This window comes from Aricia agestis, chromosome 9 (assembly GCF_905147365.1).
Source record: "Aricia agestis chromosome 9, ilAriAges1.1, whole genome shotgun sequence".
In the NCBI taxonomy this organism is placed as follows: Eukaryota; Metazoa; Arthropoda; class Insecta; order Lepidoptera; family Lycaenidae; genus Aricia; species Aricia agestis.
In genome coordinates this window covers 3,020,495-3,041,832 of record NC_056414.1, presented here as the reverse complement: position 1 = coordinate 3,041,832, position 21,338 = coordinate 3,020,495, and the positions used below count along the sequence as shown (strand labels likewise).

The window sequence follows — 21,338 nt, the reverse complement described above, 5'->3', positions numbered from 1 at the left end:
TGCAATTCCTAACACTAAGAAAGTGAGTCCTCTGGTGCTGCGAGCGTGGGCGGCGTGCAATGTCTGTAGCAGTCGCCATCATGTGATGACTGATCAGTCACTACAGCTCGTCCGGTTTATTTTATCTGTTCGTTGGGCTGGGCGGCCATCTCGCGTCGCGAGGTGACGTGATAGGCCACCACTCACCACTTACGAATTTAGGAAGGTTGGTTGCTTGACCACAATATGTCACAAGATTCTACTGCATGGGTTATATTTCTACATAATACATAATATTATGCTATTAATTCTACTCATGACTGGACTGGATAGAAACGAATAAAAATATGCTATGAATGAATTCATAACACTATGCATTCATTCATTAATATTTAGAGTTAACAATGCTAACATTATTCATAAACGATACTTAGGTTTTTCTAGTAATATTATAATAGCAATAGTAAGTCATAATTTCATTAATTCTAAAGCTTCTTAAGCTGTCTTGTGATTTTGTGAGGTAGATGTAGGTACATTCTTTGGAGCAAACTACAAAGAGAATACAGCTTGTTTGATACCCAGTTATTAGACGTGTACTGCTTTAAAGCGGAGCATCGTATCCCAATATAAACCATTGCAAATGCAGTTGACGGTCGACGCCCCAACCGTAGATATTTCGGTTCCAGACGAAATTAGACGCAGGAAGCGTTTCCCATGGCCGCGCGTATACGAAAGGTGAAATGTATTTTGCTATCAAAGTGACTCGATTATTCGGTGGCCCCGTAATAAATCTGAGTGCGTGACGCGAAAGATTCTCATCGACCATCGGGTCGGGCCGCGGCCGACGACCGGCGAGGGAAGAAAGCCCACATCAATGAAGTTGGCGCGAGCCGCGAGCCCGCCCGAATAAAGTGAAGCGAGCGCAAAGCGGCGCTCAGTTTACTACAGACTCCGAACGACGCCGCATGTCGTTTTTATAGTTTTTGTGGCCGTGTGCATGGTGTCAGTGTTATTACATACGACTAATCGTATTGTGATCTGTTTGTGTGTGGTGTAATCAGTGTCGGTCGGGCCCCGCGATCTGGTGTGATGCAGTTGAGCATATACTTATGGCTGACTTGTGTGGCTCTCGCAGGATATGTTCGAGCGACAGAGGTAAGGGGGATCTCTAGACGCGCTCCGATGTCTACGATATTCGGTGTAGTCTGCCGAGTAAACTTGCGTAACTTTCAATGTCACCGCGAGTTTTCGAGTATCTCGTTGGGTCAGGGGAAAAACTCCTGTACGGTCTAGTTTTTAGCGTCTAGAATTACCTGCGCGGGTGAGCGCCCATCACTTATCGTTCGCCTTGAACGGCAATCGGCAGGTAAACAGTTGTTATCGTGTCCCTCGCATCGATCTGTGGTGGTCGAGCGAGTAAACACGGGATATTCGGTGAATGAGGCTCGGGTACGCCGTACGCACTACAGAAGTACGCACGATCGTGCGCCCACGAGAGAAAGCACAAGACTCGGGCCCACACAGCCAAGAACGAGTTTCCGGCTTACCAGATTTTACGCTACGATTGTCAATAATGACCTTCGTCAAATTGTTTGAATATGCATTCAAACAAGCCGACAGGCTTAAGATACTTGCATACTCGTGAATCGTGACTCGTGGGTAATATTTCGTAATTTATTTACTTCCCGACGCACAATCTTAATCGATACGGCCGCGTTTGTCGCGAGTGATAACGAAATGAGAGCACTCGAAAGAATTATCTTTAGTAGGTATCGAAAACAACACCAATAATTCGTCTGTTTTGTCGCCTACAATGATTACCTACTACTGAAACGCTGGTTAGGAATTTAAAATCACGTTGTCCTTGTCATTCTATTAAAAAGAGACAAGGACGGCAGTTATTTGAGTGGTGCTCAACTTAATGGCCGTTTGAGCATCCGACTGTACCTACCTCGTAAAATAAGATTACTTAATAAAAACAGTTTTTATGAGCATCTCAGACACGTCGTCCTTGTCATTCATTTAGATAAAGAAAAGGACAGCTATGTTTTGACTAGAACTTAACTTAATAGTCGCTTTTAAGTATTCGACCGTAATTCATTAGCGGTTAATAGAACTTCATAATACTAAGTTAACAAGTCTTGTCTGAAGAGTCCAGACTCCAGACTACACTAAACTGTAAATTATTTTATTTAGAGATGTGTTATAAATTATAATGAAAGTTAATCCTGGGTTAAAATATCATGTACTTAATTATTAATTAGTTATTACTTTCGATTCTCGAACTTCGTATTTATGACTGACTGCATGAAATTTACCATAGGCAACCATTACACGCTCATGCAAGCGACAGTCAATTCCGTCAATCATGATTATGTTTGACTGATGGACTGACGAATGGTATTAGACGGTTACTCAATTCTTTTCAGTTTTATGTCAGTCAAAGCCAAAATTTTCAAAGGTATACGTTTCAATTTTTTTTCCTATTTTGTCAGATGTGACAACACTCACTCAAAATTCGTGACTGATGGTTGGATGAACCAACAATCAAGATATCCAGATTTTCGTCAATCAACTTCATGCAACTGTCTGTCACGTTCTTAAGGTGGCTTTCGGATCTTTGCCGCAAGCGACCACGACCGACGAAAATTCAAACGAAATGCCACTATATGACATAGGCAATAGGTTTCATTTTACTCTACCAACTAGCTTTTACGCCGCCGCCGGCGGCAGCGTGGGTCGGCACCAAAATGTCAGTAGAAAATGACACTTATATTCTATGTCATAAAGTAGCATTTTGTTTCAATTTTCACCGGTCGCGGTCGCTCGCGGCAAAGATCCGAAAGCCACCTTTACACGGTAGGTTATCCATCAGTTACAGCCATGACTGTGGTAAAACTGACAGCAAAACCTACTGTGTAATGGATGCCATAGGGTTTACTTTAACCTAGATCTTAGGAAGTAGGACTCATCGGTTACCACTCATAACTCAAGTACATAATTAAAATCCGAACTGTTCTTAATACATGGACCCTAAGTCGAAGGCATATAGGTCAGAGATATATAAACCTTATTGTTGCTGCGGAACCCTTCATGGGCGAGTGCAACTCGCACTTGGCCGGTTTATTTTTTAAATCTAACATCATTACAGCTTGGATATCGTTTCGTTACAGCCTCGTCTCAATATCAAGCTAAACATCTACGAATAATAAAAACTAATAGTACGGAAGCCCTAGAACAATTTTTTTTTATTATTATCAAGCTAATTTTTTGTGAGTAGCTTAAGTCTTAAGTATGAAATCCTGTCTATCTCTGTTAGCTACCACTTTCGAGATTTTTCGCATATATTTTTTTTATGAAAGAAGGGGGCAAACGAGCAAACGGGTCACCTGATGGAAAGCAACTTCCGTCGCCCATGGACACTCGCAGCATCAGAAGAGCTGCAGGTGTGTTGCCGGCCTTTTAAGAGGGAATAGGGTAATAGGGGAGGGTAGGGATGGGAAGGGAAGAGAATAGGGGAGGATAGGGAAGGTAATTGGGCCTCCGGTAAACTCACTCACTCGGCGAAACACAGCGTAAGCGCTGTTTCACGCCGGTTTTCTGTGAGAACGTGGTATTTCTCCGGTCGAGTCGGCCCATTCGTGCCGAAGCATGGCTCTCCCACGTATAAATCTTGTTCGTCTTATCAAAATGAAGCTACTCACAAAAAATTAGCTTGTTAGTAAGTAATAAAAAAAATGTTCTAGGGCTCCCGTACTATAAGGAAGACTCTGTCTCAAAAAAAATGTCAACGAGTCGACAAAATGTGACCCGAATACATGCATACTTTATGCATGTATTCGGTACACAATTTTGTGTAAATTTGGAAGTGATAACGGCTTTTATTTCGTAAAGAGTGTTTGTTTCGTTGCTATTGTCATATCGACTAAGACAAGAGATGACGACCAAATCAGTCATGTCATGTGGTTTCAGCTGTACTAAAACTCCGTAGCTACTTCCCTGAACAGCCTTTTCTGATAATCTGCGTGCTGGCACGGCCGTGGGCGGTGGATGTAGTGGGGTGGGGAAAAAAATGGAAAAAAACGTAGGTTCAGCGACTTGAATTCTTTTTCCAAACATTTGCTCTGTACTTCCTATGCACCAGAAAGAAAATTAAATCGATCGGGTGGTGGGAAGGGGTTGCCAGCGTTAATTAAAAGTAGGAAAATTTTTATAAATTATATTTTCATGTAGGTTTAGCTGTGTCGGCTTTTATCAATCATATCAGCGATTCTTTATAGAAGCGATAAAGAAAACATCTTGGCTAAAGGGCCTGGGACGGAATTACCTGTAACTAAATGCTAGAAAAAATAAGGTAAGTACCTATCTACATGTTGTACTACATAGTATGTACATTGTACAAGGTTATTTAAAACATGATCGTTTTAACCTCTACTGTCGATGTTATTGGTAAATTAATCACTGTATAGCGATGATTTTGTTCAGCGTAGTAACAAAAGAACTCACTAATAAATGTTATACGTTGCGCGTTGAATTCTCGAAAACACCTATAGCACAGAATACATATTAGTTTAACAACCTATAGTCAGAGTAGACAGAATTATACTATAGTTCATTACGGCGAATCGAGGCACAAATTGCCAAAATTCGTTTATCCCGCAGGAACCGTACATTTTTCCGGGGTAAAAAGTATTATATTATGTTCTCTGACCCCTGTGTCTGCTGTCTCTCTTGCACTTTGACACACACAACATGAAGTTGCTAAGTGTGCAGTAAATACATAATATAGTATGTTATGAACATAAAGTTAATATGCCTAGCGGAATAGAGCAACAATCTCGAGCTGTCAAACGAAACCGAAATTAGTTTTCGGTTTGGGTCATTGGTTGAAATAACATATTTTATAGTGACTACTCACTGCAAACCTAGCGCCAATAAACAAGATAACCCTACGAAGTATATATTCCATAAAGATAATATACCTAGCAGAATAGAGCAACAATTTCGAGCTGTCAAACGAAACCAAAATTGGTTTCATCTGTGTGTAAGAATATGTGTACGTATACACTTACACAAGCATGATTAAACATGATTTCTATGAGATTAAATTGTCAACGTGCGGCACGCGTGCCGACTGGACGTCAAAAAAAGAGTGCTGCTGTCATGTATCACACGTCTCTTTTTACCACGCAGTGTTACTGATAGTGACATCTCTCTTGCGCAGGCCTTTGTTTCTCTATTCCGCTAGGTATATTAACTTTATGAATAAGACCGTAACGTTAAAAAGAGTAACATTCTCATTTTTGTTTAAACTCCACTATTAATTTGAAATCGTTCGTTATTGATTCAGCAATTTAAGCGAGAAGAGGACAGACAGACAACTGTACCTAATCAATAAACACCTACCTACTGTGTTCTTTATTAGTTGCGATTCATTACTTACTGCATTTTGCAATGCGCCAGTGCATACAATGGTGCTTACGTCATCGACAATTTTAATCATCATGATCAAGCAATAACCACATTACATTCTTCTTAAGAAAAGCTCCAACATAGTACTAATTAGAAATAGAGTGAATATGGTTAGTAGTTTTAGTCGAGGTTATAATTTTTGCCGTTTTCCTAGGGTACTGAGTCATAGGTTTTTTTAAAAGTGTGCAGTATTGTGCCATCCTATTTTATTTTGCAAATCTAAATTGTAGATAAAGTTTCTGTGATAGCTCTTAATTAGATTATATATATATATATATATATATATATATATATATATATATATATATATATATATATATATATATATATATTATTATTCATTACTTTGTTATTTATTATGCACTTACTGCCGAACTCAGAGACTTTTAATTATGATTAACCTTACTGAAGAGTTTGACAGATAATGTCGACGGGTCCCAAGAACAAAATCGTATGTATGAAAATATTGGTTTACGGTATGAGGTTTTTAAGTTCTGTGTAAATATAATTATAAATTTTTGAAGCAAATGTACATTTTTTGAGAAAAAAATTAGCAAAAGCTATTGAAGAGCTTAATTTCTTTATTTCCATATTTTTTTTATAGATTTAAATTGTTATTTTCGAATAAAATGAATTCTTATAATACAATAAGGTTTTGTTTTCCGGAACGATCTAGTGCATATGTTAATATACGACGTTGTTCTTTGGAACAATCTAGTATATATCTTTATTTAAGACTTTGTTTTAGGGAATTGATGTTTCGGTTTCATGTCTTAAAAGAAAATTAAGCCCTAACGTTCGAATTGATATTGAAAATAACAATGTAATTATCAAAACTTTAATTAAATAAATAAATTCAGAACATTTTTAACTCAAAAGTAATATTAAAAAGTAGTTTTTAACCTTGTTTTTGAATTAACACCAATGTCAACGTGTATGTTACATAGGTTTTATTTCAGTCGTAATTATTATAAAAATGTGTAAGTAATAATTAGCTGTATTTATTTTGGTAAGTGCACCTATAGAAAAAGTAATTAAAAAAAATAGTGAGCTAAATATTTAACAAAAATAAATTTTACTCTTTTTCTCACCTAGCATAACAGTAGACATGGAAAAGAATCGACATGCTAATAGATTTTATCGAAAAATGGCGGATTATTAATTTTCCATTGTCTAACTGTCACTTTGTCTATTCTTCCGTAAAGAAACCGTTTCTATGGGGACCATGCTATGCCTAAATTTAAATCAAATCAGTTTTTATTCGAATTATCTACCAGCTGGCTGATTCTGTATCGTATATTGTGACGAAACGGAGGAGTAAGTGACGAAAATTCTCACTTTTATATGCTAGTGAGACTTTCCGTTACTCACTCCTTTGTTTCGTTACTAACTCAGTGATTAACTCACAAAATGTAATATACAAAATCGGCCAGCTGATATTTGGCATTGCATTGCTTGAATTTATGACTATACTTATTAAATCTTTATTTTTGTTAGCTTCAATAGTGACGAGTAAGCATTTTCTGATACAGGTACTGCTGTCTCTATTTCCTAGCTTCCAAAATCGATTAAAATATTCAAGTCTTTGTTCTTCTGTCTGAATTTTGTCTCCACACGTCTTATACTTACAACTACACGGCTTTCCCATCATTTTGTCTCTAACAAATTGACCTCTTCTTGAAACGTAACTCTTTCCAAGATTTTTCTGGGTTTTCCGTTTCGCGTTCGACCAGTCTTGTCGACGTACCTACCAAACGTTTCTTTGACTTTCGCTTCGGGGCAGTCTCAGGCGTTAAGTTTGATGTGCTATTATTTAGGGATTGGACTGAATCAATCCAACCACTATGATCGGCACAAAAAATATCTTTACATTTTTTGTGTACATTAACTGGGGAAGGCATAAGTGTAGCTATAATACCATATTATGTGAATGTGTGATGGGCCTTATCCCCTACTCCTCCTACCTTTCTTCTGATTAATTTCGTTGCGGGTCCCAAGACAGATTTAGCTTGTCCCTCGGGCACCCGTGAGATCATATCAAAGAGTTTTCGTGGTTACTACTGTTGATCCTGGCGACATAGGAGTTGCAGTGGTGGGAATGTGTGGTAGACCTAATACCATTATGTGATGATGATGGTATTGTAGAAATCGCAGGTTCTTCAAACTCTTCAATAATATAATGTATTATATTGCTGGTGAGTTACCTCAACGTTCAATGGAGTAAATACTTCTTATATTAGCCATACATAGGTGGTGAAGTAATTTGATCGCAGGTATCATAATCGATATCTGGGTTATGGATATTATGAGGATCTTATTTTCCCTAAAACTATCATTTTCATTATTTTCATCAAAAATATCATGCCAGACTTCTGCCATATCGGCCAATATTCTCGGCTCCAGCGAGCTGATGTTGGTGTAGCGTTGGCAACCAGTTTCTAACAGAAAGCAAATAAGAAGGTATATGTTATGCTAGTATATATATCTAAAATCTTATTACTTACAAAAAATAGTACTATTTCATTAAAAAAAATATTAAATAAAATACTTTTGTGTAAAACAAACACGCATGTTAAAAAAGTTTACAGAGAACAAAATTGTTTATTTATATACGACTAATTTTTTTATTAATAATTTGTAGAACAAAATCGTATCTGCTCAAACGATAAATTACTTGAAATTGTTTTTTACCGAACAGCGACTTATGTTAAAATAATAAGCTAGAATATAAATATGTCTAATAACAGTCTCATTGTATAGTCTATGAATATAAAAGTAAAATAGGTTTTACATGAATTTATTTATAAGTTACTGATGGACTTATTTATATTTTTAAAGAACAATATCGTATATGTCGTTGCGTCACTGCGCGCTCGGTGCGAGTTGCAAAGAACAATCGCCTACATGTCATTACATGTTTGTTCGTGGGTATATATTTCTAATAAGATAGTGTTCGATTGATTATTCCAATAAATAAAAGGATATAAAATAAAAAAAAATATGCTGCCATATAGTTTTTAGTATGTAGAATCCAAAAACGCAATAAAATACATTTCGTCTTATTTTTCCATAAGATTTTGTTCTTGGGACCCGTCGATGTATGAGGCTTATGTCAAAATTTTAAACTACATAATATGAAGTGAAAAATATTCGGATAAAAAAAAATATCCACAGCCGAACATTATAACCTGCTCGTTTTTTGGAAGTCGGTTAAAAATGCAAACTGATAATAATTACTGAGTCTAATGTCTGTGCATTGTTACGCAAAAATGTTCGGTTTCACATAAACACGGGTAGCATCTACATAATATTTCTTTCTGTATTCTGAGCGTAATAATTACAGAAGAAGCCACGGCCACCAAAACTGTTGAGAGAACAGGCGTCATACAGAGAGAGTCGTCCTTTTGTTAAGTTTTTGTACCCCACAGGGCGATGGATATATTGTGTTGTTGTAATGGACCCTTTTGTCCCTTGGCCTTCAATAATTCTTATTATTTTTAATGTATGTATTTTTGAAGATGGCGTCTGGTTTTGGTTAGAATAATATGATGATTGAGATTGTATGTTGGTAGAACATCAATGGGTAAGAAATAATATTACATTATATTATATAATATTTTTATAGGTTTTCTATGATACTTAATTATTTTGTTCATAATCTAGCTATAAGTTCCTAAGTTTTCATATATAATAATGTGTAGAGAATGATCGCATATTTTTTAAATATTGATTTTTGATTGGTTAACTATCAGATTTTTATACAATGTCACCCTTATTATAACATTAAACGCCTCCGTGGTCTAGTGGTATAGAGCGCGGCTCTTGACTCGGAGGTCGTGGGTTCGATTCCCGCGTTGGAAACATGTTATTTCCAAGTTTGGTTAGGACAATGCAGGCTGATCACCTGATTGACTGACAAGTAAGATGATCCAGGCGTCGGATGGGCATGTAAAAAGTCGGTCCTGCGCCTGATCTCTCGCCAGTCGTGTCGGTCGTCCGTCCCACTGGGTTATGAGAGTAAAGGAATAGAGAGTGCTCTTGTGTATTGCGCACACACTTGGTCACTATAAAAATTACTCCTGCGTAGCTGGCCTGGTTTCAATGAAACCGGCCACCGTCACCGAAACCGGTGTGGGAGCCATTATTATTATAACATAATCCAATTACATTTTTAAACATGAAAAAAGTCTTAATCAGAACTAAGTCATTTCAACTTCTATATGAAGACGCGGGCATAGGTAGCTTACGTCTTATTTAAATAAAAAGGTTTTATTTCTGAACCCGAACTGATAATAACTTTCTTGAGTTAGACCTTAAATTAGGCTTAAATTGATAACGAATGGTTGATGAATGAATGGTTTTATCAAAATCTCAAGAAGATTCCTTTAATACCCCACTAATCAATTGAAAGTCGAAGTGAAATACGAGAGCTGGCGTTCAGATGAGCTACTTTACTCTAAAGATCAGCTGTTAGCCTAATACTAATCCGAGTTTAGTCGAACGTGGAAAACCCCAGCACTCAAACTAAACTAGACCTAACACTATTGCTGGCGACTTGCCAAAAATTGCCACTTCACTTCAAATTGAAAAACGAACAATGCTCATGTTACTTAAGTTTTTTTTTTCATTAATTATTTTTAATTGCAATAACTCAATTAATAATTATAGTTATTGAGAAAAATTAGAGACTTTGGGGAGGACTTTACTCTTTCCCCTTACAAACGTATGTACATTTAAATTATGAAGGTATTTTGGTTTAGCTGCGGTACGTAGAAAGAGGCAATTCATTCTTCTTCAGAGCCGCGCCGGCAGTGTAGTTTTACACTGCTGGCGCTGCTCTGGAATTGAAGAGGAAGAACCTGATAGAAAATTCGTAAGACAGAAGGAGACCCTTCACGATTTTATAATAATTTCACCCGTCCCAAAAAGAAGTTTTTAGCTATTCTCATACGAACATGTTCTATAACAGTTATATATAATATAGTATGGTTGAATTAAATTGTTTTCGGTACGGTTCTAAATGCGGTTCCGAGAGATGATGGGCCGTGTGGGAACCAGCACCGGGAACTACGTATGTCGGTAATGCGACTAGATTAAGCCGCTCTTGGACAATATAACTTGCTCTATTTGTAACGTACTTTCAAATAACACTCCTTGTGTTATGGTTGACACGTGGATTTATTTTTATATTTATTTTTCTTCAGACTTCATGAATCATGCACTAAACACACCTCTTTTCATCAGTGTTTTTTTTTTTCAATAAAACCCATGCAATAGATATGTGGTCCAAAAACTATTCAATATTGTACATTACATTTGAAGGGACTGGATATACTAAAACTTCGCTGACCAGGCTTGGACAGCGATTTAGAGTCTTACTTCTTTTTAGTACATTTAATCATGATTAAACTTCAATTTAATGTAGAGTTTGACAGATTAATTTATGGGGTTTCATAAATATTCATTTAATTAAGGCTGAGTAATTTGTATATTCGTCTCTAAATGCGGCAGAAACGAGACAAAACGCGGCGATGCATAATAGCAATACAAAATTGAGATGTCAAGCGTTTCTATACCCACAGAGTTACAATAGTCAAAGAGCGACGGTTGGTAACGCGAATGAGATATTAGACAATAATTCATATCCAACATGTGTAACACAGATGTTGAAATCATACTCGTGACAAATACAACTATGACAGATCATTAATTACATGGAAAGATATTAATTTCACAAAAAGTACTTGTTAACACGTGTAAAAAAAGTGTTGATAAAAAGTCTTGTTAAATATTATAAGCTGAATTTATGGTCTGTTAATTCTGCGTTCGTCATTCAGTAATAATTCGCTATTAATACTTATGTGAGAATATGATTGCAATTTACATGCCTCAAAAGTCAAAAGATCTTCTTACCAGTGCTGGAGGAATAAGAAACTAAGGATAAACTGAATTAAAACGTCGTATACCGAATTGTACCAAGTTGTACTAATAAGCGACTGTCACACAGGAAACAGTCCCATGTTCTCGCAATTTATTAAGAGACCATCCAATTTTACCCAATCAGGGCTCCCCTAGACCCCCTATCAAAATTTGATGGTGATTTACCAATTTGGGGGCGACGGCTCTTTGACTCAATTAAAATTGCTATTAAATGTTTCTCTCATTCTGGCTCACTGTTTTCATTAGGAGCTGAAGATCGTCTCTTAATTGATTTTAATGGAATATTTATTCAATATTAGCTGTCCCGGTGAACTTCGTGTCACTTAAAAACCTTCCCTGGACTTCTACGAATATTTTAAGACTAAAATTAGCCCAATCCGTTCAGCCGTTCTCGAGTTTTGCTCTTAGCAACACATTCAGCGACTCATTTTTATATTATAGATTATATTTACACGAAACTACGTCGCGGACGAAACCTAACAAACTTATTTGCGCGGAAATTCGATTATCCGCAAAAACTGTTTATTTTGATCCGCGACGAAAAAGAGGTTATATGTTTGACGTGTCTGTCTGACTATCTGTCTGTCTGTGTGTCTACTGTCTGTCCGTGGCATCGTAGCATCTGGGTGGATCGATTTTGATCTGTTTTTTTTTGTTTGAAAGCTGACATTATCGATAGTGTTCTTAGCTAGTTTTGAACCGGAATTTCTTTTAAAAGTTTTTTAATTTAAAATTATTATAGGGTGGGTTGCACCAGAGGCGTAACTATAGTTAAGGTTAAAGTTATAGTCAAATATGGCGTCCAATATGGACTTTTACTAGGGATTTGACAGTTCCTTTGACATTTTGTTATGGCTAGAGTTAAGTTATAGAACTTAAAGAAAGTTGGTGCAAGCCACCCATAAATAATATTATCCTTTAATATTATGTCCTTTCCCGGGACTCAAAGTATTCGAAGCCTTAGTTTATCAAGTCGATTAAGGGGAAAGTGGTAACAGATAGTATTTATGATATTAGTATTCACTATTCAGGACAACCCTTACAAGAGTTGAAAAAATGTTTTCACAAAAAAATTTTTTCAGCTCCTAGGGTCCATCTGTATAAAAATTAACTCGTATGTTAGCGTTTGTGCACGACAGCTGCTTAGTTAATAAAACTAATAGTTCGCAATTTGTTCTAGTCTTACCGTAAGGGCGTGTTCACACCAAACCATTTTTTAAACCATATTATATTAGAAACGTGTATTTCCTCAACATCATCCTGAAAATACTCAGTGATAAGCTGGACAGCCCCCTCCTGAACCACTGGGTCCGTGCACACGTGCATGTATCCGGTGTACCAGAGGGTGGCAAATATTTGAATTATCTAATTTAACAATTATTTCCTGCTAGTTTAAGAATTTTTCTATGGGTTATTACCTGATATAAACGTATTTTATTTTCTCTAAAAAAAAGTTCAGTTTTGCTTGTTTAGTGTAACGATGTATCGCGTCTCGGTCTGAACTGACGCTAAGGGTCAGGCACATTGTCACTCTACGATGAGATGTGATGGTACGTATTAAAATGAGCTAATCAAAATTGCGATTGGGAAAGTGGGACTGGGCTGGCCACATAAGCCGCAAGCACTCCTACCGCTGGGCAAGGATAAAATCAACAGAGTGCGTAACCGAAGACGGACGACCGCAAACGTGGCCGGCCAACAATGGGGCGACGAGCTAGAGGCTAGTAATTATACTAGCTGGGCTGGCCAACGGTGGCGCAGGATCGAGAAAAATGGAAGACTGGGGGAGGCCTTCGCCCAGCTGTGTGACAGCGTAGGCTCATAAAAAAAAATCAAAATTGTAACAGGCAGCCGAACTTCTTATGTTGTGAATACCTGATTTAAAATGCATCGCATCGATATAATATTATATCGATGCGATGCATTTTAAATCAGGTATTATATATATATTTTTGTATAATGTGAACTGACCCTAACAGTTAGCAATTTGTTCAGTTGAACTCCCAGTAAACTAGACGCATCCGTCTTGTTTTGTTTACGAGTCTTCAACTCATTCTACACTCTACAGGGTGATTATAGTTTGATGGTTAGTATTTCTTTACATAATATACACTTCCCTTTTATTGTTTTCGGCACAGCGAGATTCCCCTAACACAGGTAAACTTTACGTAAAAGGGGGTCTCAAACACTGTTAATATAATATTATTGTATTTTAAGTTTGTGAATAAAGATTTTGTATTTTGTATTTGTACAGGCTGTAATATAATAATAATAATAATCTTTATTGTACACCACGAATATATACAGTTATAACATACACATAAGTTACATATAAGTACAATTTTGGCGGCCTTATCGCTGAAAGCGATGTCTTCCAGGCAACCATCAAAACGTTTCAGAGAGCATCACATCTAGAAAATAACAATTAGGGTGGACAAACAAGTAAACAAAGCTTAAAATAATAATTTACACAGATTGTTGACTGATATTGTCGGTCAGGTAGAATTCTTTGAGTAGTCTTTTGAAAATGCTAAGAGATGGCGCTTTTCTTACAGTATTGGGTAATGAGTTCCATAGTCGTACGGCAACGGACGCAAAAGAATTACCATAGTATTTGGTCTTTTGAGTGGGTACATCTAGTTTGTAAGCTAGACGAGTATTCTCGTCCTCAGATGAGAATGTAAATATCTCCTTTAGGTAGGGTGGAGCCATAGGGTCAAAAAGTACATTGTACAATAAGTGCAGCACATGAGTATTCCTACGGTAACGGATCGGGAGCCACTTCAATTTAGTTCTGAACTCCGAGACATGGTCATATTTTCGTAGTCCAAAAATGAAACGTATGCAAAAGTTTTGAATACGTTCCAGCCTATTTAGCTGGTCTTCGGTCAAATTTATGTAACTTACGTCAGCATAATCCAAAATTGAAAGCAATAAAGTCTGAGCAAGCATAACCTTAGTTGGTATAGGTAGGAGATTCTTAAGACGTTTTAGGGACGCAGAAGCCGCAAAAACTTTTTTACAAACGGAATCAATTTGACATGACCAAGACAAAGTTTTATCGAAAAAGACACCCAGATTCTTAACCGTGTTAGAGTAACTTATCTTTGTGTTATTCATCACGACATTAGGGACATCAGATTGATCAAGTCTACGTAACATGCCCTGGCTACCAATCATAATGGCTTGGGTTTTATTAAGATTCAGCTGTAGACCGTGATTACTTGCCCAATCCCAAATGTGTGACAGGTCTTCATTTAATTGCGCAATTGCGGTTGCCAAATTTTCAATGCAAGAGTGTACATAAATTTGAAAATCATCAGCGTACATGTGATAAAATGATGATATGTTTTTGCTAATCGTATTTATGAATAAACAGAAAAGTAGAGGGGACAGCACACCGCCTTGGGGGACGCCAGCAGAAGTGTAAGCCCAGTCAGAAAGTAGTTCATCAACTTTGATTCTTTGCCGACGTCCTTTAAGGTAACTGGATAACCAGTTTAAAACAGATGGGGATAAATTTAGAAAAACGGCCAGTAGCTGAAGTAGGACATCAAAATCTACACAGTTAAAGGCATTTGAAAAATCTAATAAAACTAAAATAGTAATTTTCTTGTTGTCCATCGCCAGTCTTATGTCATCAGTTATTTTAGTTAGTGCCGTTACCGTGCTATGACTTCTCCGAAACCCAGATTGATATTTATTAAGTAGGCAATATAAGTAGGTAATATGTAGTAAGTAAGCATTTTTCTGTATAAGATGTAAAAATAAAAGTACAAGTGTATTTAAAAGTATAATAATTCGTAGTAAAAACACGTCAATTCGCTATTTGTTCTTCTTAGAATTATCGTTATGTTAATTGGCTTTTAACTTTTTAATATTATCTACGGAACCTTACACAAACTCTGTCCGTTTCTCTGACCATCTTAGCAAATTTTCTGTGTGCAATGTGTAGAATGTATTAAAAGGCAAGACACCATCAGAAAAATTTATCCATAGGCTCTTTTTATAACTGCCCTACGTTATTTTTTCGGGCTTCGACTAACTTGGTGATCAGTCCACTGATGTTTTTTTGTGTATAGAATGGCGATGGCATTGTACCAAACTCTTAAATTTTCGCTGTTTTTCTGTTCATGCATTGAGCAAAGAATTTTCAACATGCATAGAAACGTGAAAGGCGATGCTGATAGTTCCAGCTTAAATTCAATTTAAGAAACGTCAAGTTTTCAAGTTTACATACGCGACTTGTGTTTCTCGTTTACGTCGCGCTGCGGAAATGTGCCCCAAATTCTAAAACTAATACTCCCTTTTGTGAAATAAATATTCATACAAGATAGTTCCTGTTGATTATTTAGATTAGTTTCGTTGGTTAAAGGTGTTTTTCAACCTTTTGTACATGAATATTTCACGAGTCACGACCCCTCTTTTTTTATCATTATCATGTAGGTATGTGTATTTTGTCAAAATTCTTCTTCTCAATCTATAAAATATTTTGAATCTTTTTTAATGAAATATTTCTCTCGAGTCTCAACTCTCAAGTTCTGGCCACCATCCTACAGAATCTTGAAATGCTTAGGTTAAGTTCTACGAGTTATTTATAAATATTACACGAAAGAAATTGACATATTTACCAGAGTGACCCCAAAAATACCTTTCAGGTGACTCTGCTTTTTCCCTGTTTCATGACTGTCATAATACTGTACAAGCGTTTATATATGTACGTAGTGACTAATGGTAAAAGTAAGGTAAGGTAAGCCTAATAGATTGTAGCGTACCAACTAGCGCCACAATCCTGAATATCGCACCAAGTCTTCAAGATACGATGACAAATACATATACCAAAAAATACTTTAATTGAGTTATCCCTAAAAAAAAAGAATGTTTTGTCTTTGAATAAATTGCCTCCATGCTGGTGCCTGACAATGACATTTCTAAAAACAATTTGTGTATCGCTCGCGAAGTCCCAGGGCTCCGCGGAACACACTTTGAGAATTGCTTTTAAGAAGTGACAATTTTGAGTGATCCCTAAAAAAAAATGTTTTGTCTTTGAATGAATTGCCTCCATGCTGGTGCCTGATAGTGGCAAATATTTAAATTAATAACATTCATTTCCTGCTAGTTTAAGAATTTTCCTATGGGTTATATTTTACCTGAAATAAACGTATTTTATTTTATTTTATTTTTATTTTTTATAACATTTCTAAAAACAATTTATGTATCGCTCGCGAAGTCGACACTTTGAGAATTGCTCCTTTCGAGAATCTGGATCTGAAAGGCTACTATACATTTTCTACAAATACAATTCGATACCTATTATGATTCGCAAAACTCTACCATGGTCAAAATTTGAACTGCCTTACGCAGCTCGAATGTCTGATGTATCTGAGGCGTGTAATGAGGACAACTAGCCTTAATTCCCCGTACGCGGCATTGAGCTGAATGATTTAGATCCAGCGGGAACGATGACGTCACACTTGCTAGTGACGTTACAGATCATTGTACCATCGGAGAAATCGGGAATACAGAAATGACGTCACACTTGTTTGTGACGTCATTGTATCTGAGAAATTGATTGACAGATAGATGGAACACTTTCCTACGTATTTTGGTCGGTTATGTCAATTCCAGCTCACAACTGACACTGACTTGATATAACCCGACAAAATATTGTAGGTGGCAGACCTACAATCTGCCTATTCAATTTGTTTGATAGCACAACATTTGCTCAGCAGCCGCTTCTGAATACATCGACCGCAACGACTGCGAACGACCATTGTAGAACAACAGATTAGCGTGCGCGACTTTTTATTTTGTTTTTTCTTCCGATTTTCGTATTTTGAAAGGAAATGGAACGTTATTTGTACGACTTATATAGGTACTAGAGTAAGCTTTTACTAGCAAGTGTTGTAGAGTATAATAGTTTTGACAAAATAGCTATATTATATATCTCAATTATTAATGGTCTTGCAATTTTGCATGTCAATTGAAAAGTGGAATATACAATTTCAATACTTTTTGCAAAGTAAACGGTATCATTTACTGTCAATATGCGATTTTTGTTCTGAACGGTCAGCAAAAATAGTAAATGTTTTACTACACCGCGCTATTTTTTAAGAAGACTTCATTTAATTAAAGAGGAATAGGCAATAATTTAAAAATCTTAATGCCTGGAATCTTACAATAATATCAAAAAAAGTGTCTTAAGATTCTCTTCTATCGTCATAAACCCGGACGCCCAGACTTGAAATATGCAGACAGGCTCCGTATTTTTAACATTCAAACCTTAGAAACACGTCGTAAATACTTTGATTGCATTTACCTCTACAAAATTGTACATTCTCTAATAGATTGTCCTGAACTTCTTTCTTGTCTAAACTTTAATATTAAGTACAGTGCACGCAGAGCGAATAAAACTAATCTATTTCTGTTACAAGTTTATAAAAACAATATTTCATATTTTAACCCCACTACTAGAATGGCTCGTCATTATAACGATCTCTTAAAAGCTGACAGTAAAGATATAGACATATTTATCCATAACATAAATAAATTTAAAAACTCTTTGATGAATGCCCTTCAAACCACTTAGCACTCTCTCCTGTAACTCAAATATTAGTCATATTGTTATCTCTGTTAATACGAGTAACTTTATCTTTGTTATCTTTGTCTAATATCATTTATTAAAGTGTAATAATTTGTCATTAAATTTGTAATGATGTGTACGCCTATAATTGGTACATACATCAGATCTTTACTTTGCTTAATTATTTTATATGTGTATCAATGTATGTACTGTTGGTGAACCTTATTAAAGTAAATAAATAAATAAATAAATATCACAGCGATAATATAGTGTAGTCTTGGTATAATAAAATTAAATTATTCTCGTCTAGCCATAGTCGTTAAAAACGATGTTAGACGTATTATTAAGTTATAATAAATTTTGTTGTTTCACAGAAGTTGCAACTATTAATGTGTGTCATATTATGGTTTTATGGTCAAATGTCGATGCTAGGGTTGGCATAAGTTGAATCAAAAGGTAGGTCTAAGGCAGGGGTTCCCAAACTGTGCACCGCGGCGCCCTGCCCCCCTATCATTAACTTTGTCAAAACCTGAGCTAATCCGTGCAGGTATGTAAACAGTTGTAAAGTGAGTGGTTCTGTTTCGGTATCATGTGCACTTTTACTTCTGAATGGTTTTAACCTGTAATATTTGTCTCTGAACTGGATTAAGAAATGTCAAACACGAACGTCAAATTTGACTAACGGAATTGTTTTTTTTTTTAGGAATTGAAATGGCTTAGCCATAACGACTAACGGAAAAATTGTAAATCAAGATGAAAATATAGTTGAAAAAAGATTAATATTTTTTATTATAAAATATACTATTTTCTAATATATAACGTGGTCAATGTAGGAATAGTTACTTTTGCACCGATTTATTGTATTTAAAGGTAATTATTATAAATGTGTAAATGGTTTTATTTATATTTTTTGGTATTTTATAAGCCCTTTATGAAAACACTGAGAAAATAACACTCCTTCATGTTTATATTATCACAAGCATGGCGATCTAGAGGAGAAAGAATTCTCTGACATTGGCAACTAACTGAGTCGGCAATTAAAAAAGAGAAGAAGAAGGAGACAAAAAAAAAGATAATTAGATATTGTTATTAAGTTTATAGAGATTATGTTATATGCAAGAAATTGATAAGTTTATTATATCCTATACCTATTTGATACCTACGCTAAATAATCTACCATGAAAAAGTCTTAGAAATGCATCAAACTTGTGGATTACAATTACATGCATTACAACAGAGTTGATGTCATGAGTTGAACATAGTTTGTTGAACTTGAACTCATTCTTGAACACCTACGTTTTTTTGAGCTTTCAAATAGGTATTATTGTAACATAAACAGGCAATTTATAAGTTTAATAATCCCCTTTTCGTGCCTTGTAAGGCATTTTACATTATTAGTACTGTGTACGCTGAACCAAATATTTTTCAGGATAAAGGATGATTGCTAACACTGAGATACTATAAGTACTACATTTTATAATAAAGAATTGCAAGTGTAATGATGACGAAGTCCTAGGAAGATAATATATATTCACTCAAAAGCTTTAATTAAAAGAAATTTAATAAATACTCGTTTTTAAATGTTTTTTCATTTATTTTCTCACTTAAATATACCTACCTTAGATACATATTCATACACAGCTTTCATCAATAGGTACTACATTTGTCTTACACCTTATTATCAACCTAGTATCAGATAGGCAAGTGTTAAATCTCTTTTATATTATACTTATAAAAATATTTATACAGCGGAAATCTTAAACAAGGTCTTGTCACTTAAAATCAAAGAAGATGAATCAAATATCCCTTGTGTAAATATTAATTTATTATTATTAAAGGAGTTCAAATACCAACTTTTGATGAAAGATAAAAACAATATTATAATTTCAGACTTTTATTTGGCAAACCAATAACAATTAGAAACTGCATTGCAAGTTGCAACTATGGGAAATTGCCTGGGATATCTCAGACAGAGAGCGGTCAAGGGTTTTGTGTTCTTTGTGTTGTATTATGTTGTAGAATGCCTCCCGTGTGAGTTTCTCTATATACTCACACAGGAGGAGTTCTGAATGTGTCAGAATTGCTCCTCAGTCACACACTGACTGCTCCAACGCAAATGCTTCAACGCGTGACCACTCTGTCTGATAGGTCCCTAAAACTACCACATCTTTTTAAAATGTATAATACATGAGGACTTACTAAAGTCCTCATGTATTTTAAATTTTAATGTAATAAGTAATATAAAACTAATATTATTATTATTGAGGTACAAAAGAATTTTTGGTAATAATAATATAAGTTCCAATGAAAATATTATGTTTTATGAACAATAAGTATGTTTGTTATGCAATTTTTGTTATGTCTTTTTGGAAAAAGTACTATAAGTAAAGTTTTAGTGACTATTCCCATTGTATATTATATCATATTGTAGTCAAGAGAAGTTATAAATGAAAAAGTGCATATGAGAATTTAGCTAATTTGGATTTTATATTATCAATGATTTAACTTTTCTAGTAGTTTAGGTGTATGTGTGTGTGTCAATATTTATTCGTGAATATACATGAATCTAAAGTTTCAAAGGTTGTGTTCTCAAAATTCTTGTTATTGAGAAAGTAATACCTTTGAATTTACGTCTTTGGTGCAGCGTTTATCATGCATGGTTTACAAGGAAATAGTTTGTGAAATAACACAAAGACCTACTGCAATCAAAAGATTGTACGAAATGCTCCTAAGATAGGTTCCTAAGAAGTACATAGTAAGTCCTCATGTATTTTAAGTTTTAATTTAATATAAAACTAATACTTATTACTTATTATTATTGAGGTAAGTACAAAAGTATTTTTGGTAATACATAATAATATATGTTCCTATGATAATATTATGTTTTATGAACAATAAGTTCCATATGTTTGTTATGCAATTCTTATTAAGTAAGTCTTTTTTGGAAAAGTACTATAATGTAGGTTTTTGTTTTTGAGTAAAATTTAGTGATTTACACTATTCCCATCATATAATACCATATTGTAGTCAAGAGAAGAAGTTATAAATGAAAAAGTGCTCATATGAGAATTTAGCTAATTGGGATTCTAATTGGGATTGATAATATCATATCAATTATTTAACTTTTCTAGTAGTTTAGGTGTGTCAATGTTTATCCGGAGCATGTTATACATACATCTAAAGTTTAAAAGGTTGTGTTCTGAAAATTCTTATTAAAAGTAAGTAATATTGAATTATTTACCTCTTTGGTGCAGTGTTTATCATGCATATACCAAAATACTTCAGGTTTACAAGGAAATAGTTTGTGAAATAACACAAAAACCTACAATGCAACTATAAGATTGTACCTGTAGGTTTTTGGTGA

At 35.2% G+C, this 21,338-nt stretch overlaps 1 protein-coding gene across 1 annotated transcript in view; it reads left to right on the top strand.

Annotated features, from left to right (window-relative positions):
- The first annotated feature begins 900 nt into the window (after positions 1 to 900).
- The window catches only part of LOC121730228 (syndecan), a 308,302-nt gene continuing 287,864 nt past the window's right edge, over positions 901 to 21,338 (top strand). The window contains exon 1 of the mRNA XM_042119186.1: positions 901 to 1,134. Within this exon, the coding sequence (XP_041975120.1) occupies positions 1,069 to 1,134 (66 nt within the window). The 5' untranslated portion in view covers positions 901 to 1,068. The remainder of the gene's footprint in view (positions 1,135 to 21,338) is intronic.